The 14,498-nt window shown below is 37.4% G+C and overlaps 1 protein-coding gene across 1 annotated transcript; it reads right to left on the bottom strand.

Annotated features, from left to right (window-relative positions):
- Positions 1-7,343: 7,343 nt before the first annotated feature.
- LOC123765007 (very-long-chain 3-oxoacyl-CoA reductase) lies at positions 7,344-14,498 on the bottom strand (the record flags this gene model as incomplete). Its single annotated transcript, XM_069333413.1, is given in 5 exon segments — positions 7,344-10,850; positions 11,637-11,734; positions 11,893-11,990; positions 13,669-13,798; positions 14,469-14,498. Coding segments are annotated over 5 exon segments (369 nt in total), but the record flags the coding sequence as incomplete, so codon positions are not given.

Below are 14,498 nucleotides of genomic sequence, written 5' to 3' on the forward strand. Positions count from 1 at the left end.
GATGGTGATCCCACATTAAGGAGAGGGTAAAAGGCACATAAAAGCCGGAGCCACTTCAGGTGATGAGGTAGTCACCACTAGGGGCTTGGGGCTCAACCCTGCCACAGACATGGGATGGAAACAGAGGGTCAGTTGTAGTAGTCAAACAAAACCTGGTCTGGAACTACAGCAGTCAGAGCTATGGAGCCAGATCTTCCAACAATGACACTAGAGGCCTGGAACCCACCTCAAGTTTAAGAAGATATGGTCAGAATCTAATGTGCAAATAATCCGATACAGACTTTTGCTACCCAGCACCCCAACCCACCGTGGAGCCCAAGGGAAGACACACGAACACATCGGGCAAGTAACCTCAGAGGTAACGAACAGTACATGTGGGTCATCATTGAAGGACTGATAGGGATACTGAAAATAGGTGCAGAGAGTCAGAATTCGGATAAAAAATCACGCTCAGGAGTAATATTTATGACATTTCAGACATTTTGAAAACTGCAGGGGGGTTTGGGCAAAATATGACCCATCGCCGTTTACAGTAATTGGCATATTTTCGGTATGAAACGTCGTAATTTGAAACTGAAAATAGGTGCAGAGAGTCAGAATTCGGATAAAAAATCACGCTCAGGAGTCAAATTTCCGACATTTCAGACATTTTGAAAACTGCAGGGGGGTTTGGGCAAAATATGACCCATCGCCGTTTTCAGTAATTGGCATATTTTCGGTATAAAAAGTCGTAATTTGAAACTGAAAATAGGTGCAGAAAGTCAGAATTCGGATAAAAAATCACGCTCAGGAGTCAAATTTCCGACATTTCAGACATTTTGAAAACTGCAGGGGGGTTTGGGCAAAATATGACCCATCGCCGTTTACAGTAATTGTCATATTTTCGGTAAGAAACGTCGTAATTTGAAACTGAAAATAGGTGCAGAGTCAGAATTCGGCTCAAAAATCACACTCAGGAGTCAAATTTCCGACATTTCAGACATTTTAAAAACTGCAGGGGGGTTTGAGCAAAATATGACCCATCGCCGTTTCCAGTAATTGACATATTTTCGGTATGAAACGTCGTAATTTGAAACTGAAAATAGGTGCAGAGAGTCAGAATTCGGCTCAAAAATCACGCTCAGGAGTCAAATTTCCGACATTTCAGACATTTTAAAAACTGCAGGGGGGTTTGGGCAAAATATGACCCATCGCCGTTTTCAGTAATTGGCATATTTTCGGTATGAAACGTCGTAATTTGAAACTGAAAATAGGTGCAGAGAGTCAGAATTCGGCTCAAAAATCACGCTCAGGAGTCAAATATCCGACATTTCAGACATTTTAAAAACTGCAGGGGGGTTTGGGCAAAATATGACCCATCGCCGTTTTCAGTAATTGGCATATTTTCGGTATAAAAAGTCATAATTTGAAACTGAAAATAGGTGCAGAGAGTCAGAATTCGGATAAAAAATCACGCTCAGGAGTCAAATTTCCGACATTTCAGACATTTTAAAAACTGCAGGGGGGTTTGGGCAAAATATGACCCATCGCCGTTTTCAGTAATTGGCATACTTTCGGTATGAAACGTCGTAATTTGAAACTGAAAATAGGTGCAGAGAGTCAGAATTCGGCTCAAAAATCACGCCCAGGAGTCAAATTTCAGACATTTCAGACATTTTAAAAACTGCAGGGGGGTTTGGGCAAAATATGACCCATCGCCGTTTTCAGTAATTGACATATTTTCGGTATAAAAAGTCGTAATTTGAAACTGAAAATAGGTGCAGAGAGTCAGAATTCGGCTCAAAAATCACGCTCAGGAGTCAAATTTCCGAAATTTCAGACATTTTGAAAACTGCAGGGGGGTTTGGGCAAAATATGACCCATCGCCGTTTTCAGTAATTGGCATATTTTCGGTATAAAAAGTCGTAATTTGAAACTGAAAATAGGTGCAGAGAGTCAGAATTCGGATAAAAAATCACGCTCAGGAGTCAAATTTCCGACATTTCAGACATTTTGAAAACTGCAGGGGGGTTTGGGCAAAATATGACCCATCGCCGTTTTCAGTAATTGGCATATTTTCGGTATGAAACGTCGTAATTTGAAACTGAAAATAGGTGCAGAGAGTCAGAATTCGGATAAAAAATCACGCTCAAGAGTCAAATTTCCGACATTTCAGACATTTTGAAAACTGCAGGGGGGTTTGGGCAAAATATGACCCATCGCCGTTTACAGTAATTGGCATATTTTCTGCATGAAACGTCGTAATTTGAAACTGAAAATAGGTGCAGAGTCAGAATTCGGCTCAAAAATCACGCTCAGGAGTCAAATTTCCGATGTTTCAGACATTTTAAAAACTGCAGGGGGGTTTGGGCAAAATATGACCCATCGCCGTTTTCAGTAATTGGCATATTTTCGGTATGAAACGTCGTAATTTGAAACTGAAAATAGGTGCAGAGAGTCAGAATTCGGCTAAAAAATCACGCTCAGGAGTCAAATTTCCGACATTTCAGACATTTTGAAAACTGCAGAGGGGTTTGGGCAAAATATGACCCATCGCCGTTTACAGTAATTGGCATATTTTCGGTATAAAAAGTCGTAATTTGAAACTGAAAATAGGTGCAGAGAGTCAGAATTCGGCTCAAAAATCACGCTCAGGAGTAAAATTTCTGACATTTCAAACATTTTGAAAACTGCAGTGGGGTTTTGGCAAAATATGACCCATCGCCGTTTTCAGTAATTGGCATATTTTCGGTATAAAAAGTCGTAATTTGAAACTGAAAATAGGTGCAGAGAGTCAGAATTCGGATAAAAAATCACGCTCAGGAGTCAAATTTCCGACATTTCAGACATTTTGAAAACTGCAGGGGGGTTTGGGCAAAATATGACCCATCGCCGTTTTCAGTAATTGGCATATTTTCGGTATGAAACGTCGTAATTTGAAACTGAAAATAGGTGCAGAGAGTCAGAATTCGGATAAAAAATCACGCTCAGGAGTCAAATTTCCGACATTTCCGACATTTTGAAAACTGCAGGGGGGTTTGGGCAAAATATGACCCATCGCCGTTTACAGTAATTGGCATATTTTCGGTATGAAACGTCGTAATTTGAAACTGAAAATAGGTGCAGAGTCAGAATTCGGATAAAAAATCACGCTCAGGAGTCAAATTTCCGACATTTCAGACATTTTGAAAACTGCAGGGGGGTTTTGGCAAAATATGACCCATCGCCGTTTACAGTAATTGGCATATTTTCGGTATGAAACGTCGTAACTTGAAACTGAAAATAGGGGCAGAGAGTCAGAATTTGGCTCAAAAATCACGCTCAGGAGTCAAATTTCCGACATTTCAGACATTTTAAAAACTGCAGGGGGGTTTGGGCAAAATATGACCCATCGCCGTTTTCAGTAATTGGCATATTTTCGGTATGAAACGTCGTAATTTGAAACTGAAAATAGGTGCAGAGAGTCAGAATTCGGATAAAAAATCACGCTCAGGAGTCAAATTTCAGACATTTCAGACATTTTAAAAACTGCAGGAGGGTTTGGGCAAAATATGACCCATCGCCGTTTTCAGTAATTGGCATATTTTCGGTATGAAAAGTCGTAATTTGAAACTGAAAATAGGCGCAGAGAGTCAGAATTCGGCTCAAAAATCACGCTCAGGAGTCAAATTTCCGACATTTCAGACATTTTAAAAACTGCAGGGGGGGGGGGGGGGTTTGGGCAAAATATGACCCATCGTCGTTTTCAGTAATTGGCATATTTTCGGTATGAAACGTCGTAATTTGAAACTGAAAATAGGTGCAGAGAGTCAGAATTCGGATAAAAAATCACGCTCAGGAGTCAAATTTCCGATATTTCGGACATTTTGAAAACTGCAGGGGGGTTTGGGCAAAATATGACCCATCGCCGTTTACAGTAATTGGCATATTTTCGGTATGAAAGGTCGTAATTTGAAACTGAAAATAGGTGCAGAGAGTCAGAATTCGGTTCAAAAATCACGCTCAGGAGTCAAATTTCCGACATTTTGAAAACTGCAGGGGGTTTGGGCAAAATATGACCCATCGCCGTTTTCAGTAATTGGCATATTTTCGGTATGAAACGTCGTAATTTGAAACTGAAAATAGGGGCAGAGTCAGAATTCGGCTCAAAAATCACGCTCAGGAGTCAAATTTCCGACATTTCAGACATTTTAAAAACTGCAGGGGGGTTTGGGCAAAATATGACCCATCGCCGTTTTCAGTAATTGGCATATTTTCGGTATGAAACGTCGTAATTTGAAACTGAAAATAGGGGCAGAGTCAGAATTCGGCTCAAAAATCACGCTCAGGAGTCAAATTTCCGACATTTCAGACATTTTAAAAACTGCAGGGGGGTTTGGGCAAAATATGACCCATCGCCGTTTTCAGTAATTGGCATATTTTCGGTATAAAAAGTCGTAATTTGAAACTGAAAATAGGTGCAGAGAGTCAGAATTCGGCTCAAAAATCACGCTCAGGAGTCAAATTTCCGACATTTCAGACATTTTGAAAACTGCAGTGGGGTTTGGGCAAAATATGACCCATCGCCGTTTTCAGTAATTGGCATATTTTCGGTATAAAAAGTCGTAATTTGAAACTGAAAATAGGTGCAGAGAGTCAGAATTCGGATAAAAAATCACGCTCAGGAGTCAAATTTCCGACATTTCCGACATTTTAAAAACTGCAGGGGGGTTTGGGCAAAATATGACCCATCGCCGTTTTCAGTAATTGGCATATTTTCGGTATGAAACGTCGTAATTTGAAACTGAAAATAGGTGCAGAGAGTCAGAATTCGGATAAAAAATCACGCTCAGGAGTCAAATTTCCGACATTTCAAAAACTGCAGGGGGGTTTGGGCAAAATATGACCCATCGCTGTTTTCAGTAATTGGCATATTTTCGGTATGAAACGTCGTAATTTGAAACTGAAAATAGGGGCAGAGTCAGAATTCGGCTCAAAAATCACGCTCAGGAGTCAAATTTCCGACATTTCCGACATTTTAAAAACTGCAGGGGGGTTTGGGCAAAATATGACCCATCGCCGTTTTCAGTAATTGGCATATTTTCGGTATGAAACGTCGTAATTTGAAACTGAAAATAGGTGCAGAGAGTCAGAATTCGGCTGAAAAATCACGCTCAGGAGTCAAATTTCCGACATTTTAAAAACTGCAGGGGGGGTTTGGGCAAAATATGATCCATCGCCGTTTTCAGTAATTGGCATATTTTCGGTATGAAACGTCGTAATTTGAAACTGAAAATAGGTGCAGAGAGTCAGAATTCGGATAAAAAATCACGCTCAGGAGTCAAATTTCTGACATTTCAGACATTTTGAAAACTGCAGGGGGGTTTGGGCAAAATATGACCCATCGCCGTTTACAGTAATTGGCATATTTTCGGTATGAAACGTCGTAATTTGAAACTGGAAATAGGTGCAGAGTCAGAATTCGGATAAAAAATCACGCTCAGGAGTCAAATTTCCGACATTTCAGACATTTTGGAAACTGCAGGGGGGTTTGGGCAAAATATGACCCATCACCGTTTTCAGTAATTGGCATATTTTCGGTATAAAAAGTCGTAATTTGAAACTGAAAATAGGTGCAGAGAGTCAGAATTCGGCTCAAAAATCACGCTCAGGAGTCAAATTTCCGACATTTCAGACATTTTGAAAACTGCAGAGGGGTTTGGGCAAAATATGACCCATCGCCGTTTTCAGTAATTGGCATATTTTCGGTATAAAAAGTCGTAATTTGAAACTGAAAATAGGTGCAGAGAGTCAGAATTCGGCTCAAAAATCACGCTCAGGAGTCAAATTTCCGACATTTCAGACATTTTGAAAACTGCAGAGGGGTTTGGGCAAATTATGACCCATCGCCGTTTTCAGTAATTGGCATATTTTCGGTATAAAACGTCGTAATTTGAAACTGAAAATAGGTGCAGAGTCAGAATTCGGCTCAAAAATCACGCTCAGGAGTCAAATTTCCGACATTTCAGACATTTTGAAAACTGCAGGGGGGTTTGGGCAAAATTTGACCCATCGCCGTTTTCAGTAATTGGCATATTTTCGGTATGAAACGTCGTAATTTGAAACTGAAAATAGGTGCAGAGTCAGAATTCGGATACAAAATCACGCTCAGGAGTCTTCTGGACCCAAATTCTGGCTCTCTGCACCTATTCGCGGTTTGAAATTCCGACTTTTTATAACAAAAATCTGCCAATTACTGAAAGCGGCGGTGGGTCACACTTTGTCCAAACCCCCCTGCTGTTTTCAAAATATCCCAAACATCCCATATTCGATACCTGAGCCATATTTTGGACCCAAATTCTGGCTTTCTGCACCTATTCGCAGTTTGAAATTCCAACTTTTTATAGAAAAAATCTGCCAATTACTGAAAGCGGCGGTGGGTCACATTTTGCCCAAACCACACTGCAGTTTTCACAATATCCAAAACATCCCAAATTCGATACCCGAGCCATATTTTGGACCCAAATTTTAGCTCTCTGCACCTATTCGCAGTTTGAAATTCCTACTTTTTATACCAAAATTATGCCAATTACTGAAAGTGGCGGTGGGTCACATTTTGCCCAAACCCCCCTGCAGTTTTCACAATATCCCAAACATCCCAAATTCGATACCTGAGCCATATTTTGGACCAAAATTCTGGCTTTCCACACCTATTCGCAGTTTGAAATTCCGACGTTTTATACCAAAAATCTGCCAATTACTGAAAGTGGCGGTGGGTCACATTTTGGGTCATCAACCCCACAATGTCTACATGACCAGACATCTAACTAGGCACTAACTAGACAACCTGTTTATTCAGGTGGGCTGCACCAAACTTATTTTACCTGCGTACCCCCTACCAAAGATGGGTGTTGCTAACCCATAATGCTCAACTTCTAGGTGAAGGAACAAAGAAATGTGAGTCTCCATGCACAGTTAACAGATGAGAGGTGCAATTTGCTTCAACCCAATAGCAGCAGGAAGGAGAGGAAAACAGGAGCCACATCCCTCTGGGTAGTGCACAAGAGCCCCTTCACCACATTAAGGAACCACCCATTGAGGGAGGGAGGGGGGGGGGGGATCAAAAACGGGTAATTATCAGGTGACAAGAGAGGCTATGTAGCACTATCGTACTCAATGGATAGCAAAAATGCATTATGGAAATAAATTCATTGGACTGCAGTCATTCACTTTACTGTTTATGCATTATCAACAGAAAGCACAAAGCCAATATGGCTATATAGAACTACATATCAAGATTCAAAGTTTCCAAGTATTTATGCTAATACAGGCACACAACAATTCAAGTTAATGGTAAGAGGTGCTCAAACGTAAAAAAACACAAATGGAATATAATGCTTTACTAACATGCCTAAATATATATATATATATATATATTTGTAGACTTAAAAAAACAGTAATCCTGTAATACCATTACCGTTAAATAAGCAAGAAAATTCACAAAACCAAATACAAAAATAGAAACATTAGGAAAAAATACCAACAATATAACTTCTTTTAAACTCTTACCTTAAAGTTACATGGGTAACAACCTTGTATCAACATGAAGTTCACACACCATGGAAACTCTTTCCAGTCTTAAAATACAATGAACACTTAACTGGAAGAAAACAATGCAAAATTGCACACATTGTCATGATTACTTTGAAAGTTGCAATAATATCAAGTTGTCATGGAAACAAAAAACCTCTCTAGCACTGACAAAGCAAGAAGGGCCTTAAATAATGCTAAGCTTAAAAACACTTGGTCTGCAAAGTTACAAAACTTTATAGATGTTAAAATGACAAGCAAGAGCTGGAATGGGTGAACAGTAATTATACAACAGTTGCTAACAGAATTTGTGAGCGTTGTTGTATAACGTGCAATAGTGTACAAATTCCCGAGACATTGATATATGCAAACTGCCAAACATGACGCTAAACTCAAAATTTCTCAAAGCTATACTAAATGGTACAGTTAATAGTGCTAAACCAAATAACGTCTCACCCAAGGAATGAAATTAGTGCAACATTGGTAACTTAAGAAATCTTCCAAGTAATGGAATGTGTAGCAAAATCTTCTGGACGAAACAAATTCACAGCAACATTGGAATGTATGAATATACAGGAGAAAAAAAATCACGTGTGACATTCAACTATAGTGAGGCAGAAGAAATGCCAACGATCACAAAATATTTCAATATTGTGGGACACACAAGTGCCTTATTTCCAGCAAATAAATCACCACCTTCAATACAATGCTTCTCCAAACTGTACACCACTAACTATATGATGAATATGCAAGGTCACAACATTCTCTCAGGGTTTCCTTCAATCCTGACCAACAGAACTAAGGAATGAACTTGCAACACATGCCCATGACAACAGGTGTACTTATCAAATCTCATTAAAAATATTACAGGGACAGAAATAATGAAGTTCAAAAACTGAAGTAAACAGGCTAAGGCTCTGTCCAAATCTTAAAAACTTTTCCATGAACCATTACATAAACGTGAGTAGTAATATAACAACACTATCGCTCTCCCCCGACTCTTAACAAGTCCATAATATTTCTGAGTCAAAGTGATGGACTCTTGCTTGCGTCCATTTTAAAATATTTGTTAAAAATTTTAATTTTATCCGATCGATCTGGCAGTGGTTTCAAAATGAGTGCCTTTAGATTGCGCACAATTCGATACAATAATGACGATGTAGCCTGACAATTGAGGTCAGAACACTTAATTATAAATACTTTTGTAGTCCAAATTTTAAAATTTTTAAAATTCCATTTATTGTTCTATTATGGGACTAGTTTTAAAATACAAGCCTTTATATTGCGAACAATTTGATACCAAAATGAAAGACGTAACACGAAAATTGATGTTATCAAATTTAACGAGTACACACATTAGGTTGCGGCGTGCCAATTGGCGCTCGTTCACGGGTAACGGTTGGCCAAATTTAGGCTTTGCTGTGGGGAGTCACGCCGAGCTCTTGGACCTTGTATGCATACACCCCTGTAGGGATTTCAATTGCGAACATATTGATATCAAAATGAATGATGTATTATGAGAATTAAGGCGAGAAAACAAACTAGTACATATTTTGGTGTCGCCACATGCTCGCCTGCACCGCCGGGAGCATGGCATCAGAGTGCAGAGTGCACGCTCCGCACGCGTTAGTGTTAAGGAGTTTAAGGCTACTCATTGACAATACAGAAAGTACACTGTCAACCCATCATTTAAGCATTATAATGTACAATGGCAAGTATCAAAAGAAGGCACCAAACTGGGAAGGCTAAGCACCTTCAAAGTCGCAAGATATTGAAAAGGATAACAATGGCTAAACTAGTAATTATACAGTTAATCCCCAGAGCTGAAGTTTAGAATAACTCCGTTCACTAGCATGGTGAACCAATGACAATATCAGCAATAAAATACCATACCGAAGATGCTTCCTGATTTTTACAGGAAATTTTACACCGCTAAAAACTAAGTTTTGTGCATGTATAAATACAAAATAAATGTAAATTTTTTTGTTAAATAAATTTAAATTATACAAAATACATAAAATTTAATGAATCTTTAGTATTTCTTATATATAAACTTCATATAAAATATATTTGTATATTTAGCATCAAAGCACTTTTCAATGGCACAAGACAGGTATTTGTCAGAGAATTAGCATTCTAAATGACAAAACATCAGGGCATACATCAAGGATACTGATCTTACAGACATGAACATTTTTCACAACTTTGAATAAATCGATGTTAACAAAAGTCAATGCTTAATACCCATCATCACAGTATCACAAGGAGCTGTAATTGTCATCTTTAATGTTTTATTGTCACTGATAAACATTAATGTAATGAACATTAAACCTCACATTTTGTATTTGTAGTTCATTAAAATTCTGTCGATAGATACGTTGGAAGACGAAGGTAGAAAAATGTGAAGAAAACCAAGATCTAAGTTTAAGATTGGGGGCCTAAGAGCCATTTGACTGTTGCTGCAAATAGCAGCTAGTTTACTGTACAATCTATATTTTGTGAACAACAGTACCACCAGTAATCTACACTCCATAAAAATTAGTCAACCCATTTAATTCAAATTGAGTGAGTACGACCAAACACAGGTAATGCAATGATCTAAAATTTACACGAATCTTCAATGTCCACCTGTGAAGCAAAGGAATTAATAATCCATTGTTTCTTAACATCTGAGGAGACCAAACAGTTAAGTGTTTACTATTTCCAATTTGAATGTTTTTTTTTCATACCTATGTTCTCCAAACTTCAGCTCCTACACATTTATAATATTCCTACCTGAAGCAAATCATTGTGAATCACAGGAATCTCCGTGAATGACTTAAGACAGCAGTGAGGCAGTTGAGCTGGATTTCTGAACAAAGCAAATTGGTACTTTCTATCTTGAACTCTTGTTTAGCACACTTCCACCTTGTTGAATCTTGCTGATGCAATCATCAAATCAATGAGAATAGAATTATTAAGCCATAAATCCTTACATAGCTACATCAGAAAAATTACTTTAATCAAGGAAACTTTCAATGAAAGCTTTAAAATCTCTTCATACAATAATTAATTTTATGAAATTTATATATTTCCTTTTTATTTACCAAAAACTATAGTGGATAACCTTGATGCATTAGGCAATCAGTCGGCAATATTTATAAAATAAATCTTTTTGAATGTCCTTAATAACAGCCTTCAAAAGATCACTATACCTATGAGTTGCCGAGTCCCTAGATTACTAAACGCATGTTCTGCCAATGGAGGAAATAGCCGAGCCTCGCAGTGGTTAGCCTCTGAACCTGGAGCCTCATCGGTTGCGGCTGAAAAATTAAGAAGTCAAATTCTCATACAATAAATTGTAAACTATGTTAAACTGAATCCACTCCATCCTGTCATCAACCAACATCTCCATAAACTTGGACAAGCTAAAGCACACCAAACACACACATGTAGAAGCAACTTACACCATATAAATTAGCAAATAATTGCCAAATTTGAAGGTAATATAAGCCTTTATCTAAAACGTTTGCAAGGTGTTTTGAGTCAATAAAATGAAAAGAATGCTAGAGTGAGGTTATAGGTAAGCAGACTAATAAGCTTCAGTAACAAATTAAAAAAAAAGTTTCATCGTTTGTAATTAAAATCTTTATATTTAGGTGTAAAAGTAATTGATTTTTTGATATTCATCAATTTTATTCTTAAGTCAATATAGTGTAGGTAGTGAGGACAATTTCACAAATATTAGTGCATTAAATTCTGGAAAAAGTTCACAGTAACATGACATACAAAAAGAATTTCACAATTTCAATCTACACCCTCCAATCTTCAAACATACTTTGAATTTTAGTATAGAGGAAAGATGGAATTTCTTCATTCTAATTATGAGGAATCATTAATTTATAATTACATCTTTATAATGTTGCTGAAAGGTCTGGCCTTAAACATTTGCCCTTTCCTAACTTGCCAGTGTAATTAGCTTTTAAATCTAAATTTAAAATACACTGTAATGATTAACACTTATAAGTAGGATTCTACAAAATCCATTTACGGAAGTCTAATTATTTCAGCCGAGCCTGTTCTTTTAACAAATTCTGTTTTATGCTTACGCTTGATTCTTTTTCATATTCCGTAGCAGAAATGAATTCCACATATAGTTGGAAAACATAAATATCCACTTGTTACCAAAGTTCTCTGCCATATACACCTGAAAAAATAAATATATAACTCAAAAAAAAACTTGTGGAATTTGGAAAATCTCAAGAAGACATGAATGACAATACACTGTACACTCAAGATTTGACTTAATGGTCTCACTAATCAATCAGTTTAAAGATAATACTGTATACTATAATGCAAACTTACTAGGATGCCATGAGCCCAGTATCCGCTAGTACGGCGAGCATAACCTAGTGTGTTTATGGCATTAGAAACGAAGGTCGGTGCATCTGGGACAAACAGACCTGTAAGAAAGGCTATGTTTAGGAAGACAAAAATTACACCTATGCAAGTTATTAGATTAATATATTACAGGAAAAAAAAAAAAAAGATCTTGTGACAAGTAGAATTATTAACTCTTAAATGGCGCAGCCTTAGGGGGTCAAGAAGCGAAAAGTATTCAAATTATGTAAATTACTCAACAGTGTTAAATCTCCAACTTATTGGCTTCAGGGTCGTGAAACATCAAAATATTTTCATAAATTGATTTTAGAGGCATTTAAAAAGAATGTTTTGTTAAGGAGAACAAAAAAAAACATGTTAAGTCATGTTTTTCAAGGTATGTTGGTGATCAAGTGAAAGTTGGAGCATTTGCAGAGTTGGTTATGCACAAAAAATTGGAACGTATTGGTGCAAGTTTTAAAAACTGACGTTATGTCCAACTGCATAAGCACGTTTTGTGCCAATTAAGGGTTTGGGCTTGCACACTCGTGCACCCCCACAAGCACGCACCCACACACGTGCACCCCCACAAGCATGCACCCCCACACGCGTGCACCCCCACCCCATCCCCTTATTTACTACACAAATTTTTACTAAAAACTGCCAATTCTAATACATGAATTTTATGTCATTTCCCTAAATCTCATCTACAATTTAAAATTTAATAACTATGTATTGTTAAGACAATGGCTGTTTATGAATGTCTCTTACAATTGTTCAATTATTTTCATATCTTTTCAACACTCCATCAATGTTACCGTATCATTTAAGTATTGTCCCTTAAGTCATGCTCTCCTAAAAGCTATACAGTTTAGCATTGCTAAAATTTTTGGACTATACATGTTAGCATACTTGTTTAGTATTGTCTACCTCATCAAACTTTGAAACAACCTATTATTCAAAGTTATGCCCAAAACCCTTTGCATATATTAAACCCCTGTATGTATACCCCTCTTATGTACATTTTTATATTATTATTGTAACTTTTGATATCTATTTATTGCTAGGCAAACTGGCATCAAGTGAAATGAAACCATGTCCTGGCTGGGAATTGAACCTGATGACTTAGTCCACCATGGACAGTTAAAAGATGCACTTTGATATGCTATCCATTGTAAACTTCAATTGCGATTTACACTGTCCTACAGTCCTGGACAAGATAATAGAAGAACGCCAAAATCTACATCTGGAGGACAGAAATATGGTTTCACACAAGTTTATATAAAAATAATTACTAGTACTGTACATGAACATTTCCAAGAAGTAGACCTTACCATACTTAAATGGAGCACATCATAATATTGATCGGCCAAACCTTGACCAGCCAGCCTGGTTAAGAGAAGTCATCACAATGCAGGCGATGAGTCACAATAACGTGGCTAAAGTATGTTGACCAGACCACACACTAGAAGGTGAAGGGACGACAACGTTTCGGTCCATCCTGGACCATTCAAGTCGATCCACTTGAGAATGGTCCAGGACGGACCGAAACGTTGTCGTCCCTTCACCTAGTGTGTGGTCTGGTCAACAAGTCATCACAACATTTATTCCCAAAAACAAACCTCTAGGTAAGGTAACCCCCTTAAAAAGCATAGCTACCCTCAACAGGGAAAGACCACTACCACCTCACTGCTGCCAAGTATATAAACAATACAAGGCATGCCATCTAAATATTCACTAAACAAAAACATCTCAACTCACTGGGTTTGTGGATGTTGTCTAAAAATTTGGTCATGTTGGTCGAGACATACGAGGGCAAGATGGTCTGAACAGTGATGCCTGACCCACGATATTCCCATTCTAAAGAATGGGAGAAGAAATCCACAAAAGTCTGAAATGTGTATTAGAATAAATTTAAAATCATTCATAAAAATACTAAAACATTTTATTAACATTCAGCTTTTATCAAAGTCAAGAGAGAAGAGTAAATACGAATTGTAAGGGAATAAATCTGAACATTGAATGTTAGGGAAAAAATATGGAATTTAATATTTATTTCATCCAGTCTTGTACTTATTTGGCAATCATGCCATAAATAGTTATTAAACAAGTTACTCTTGCTGAAAACATTCAGCAAGAGTTGCATTTCTTGCTGAAAGTTACTGTATCAAGGGAGAAATTTGGATCCAAGTGTTAAAAATCAACATGAAATTTTACTTTACAATTCATTCCTCATTATGATGATTAATGCCCATTTGAAGATCAAAACTATCTTACCACCACTATCAACGGCAAGTCAAATCGACCTGCATGATATTGATCCATAAACTTAGGCAATTTAACAGCATCAAAAGGACAATTGGTTACTTTAAAGTAATTTAACAATACATAAATAATCAACAAGTAAAGCTTTAACTAACGGGGGAAATGAACAAAAAATCAAATTGTTACACGGAGGTTATTGCTGCTTTATCTTAAATACCAAAATCTTAGAACAGGACTAAGTTAACCTACCAAACATGCAATACAATGACAAGTACTGTACAATAGTGTTTTCATACCTTAGTAGCTGCATATATTCCCATGAGGGG

This window comes from Procambarus clarkii, chromosome 29 (genome assembly GCF_040958095.1).
Source record: "Procambarus clarkii isolate CNS0578487 chromosome 29, FALCON_Pclarkii_2.0, whole genome shotgun sequence".
Lineage (NCBI taxonomy): Eukaryota > Metazoa > Arthropoda > Malacostraca > Decapoda > Cambaridae > Procambarus > Procambarus clarkii.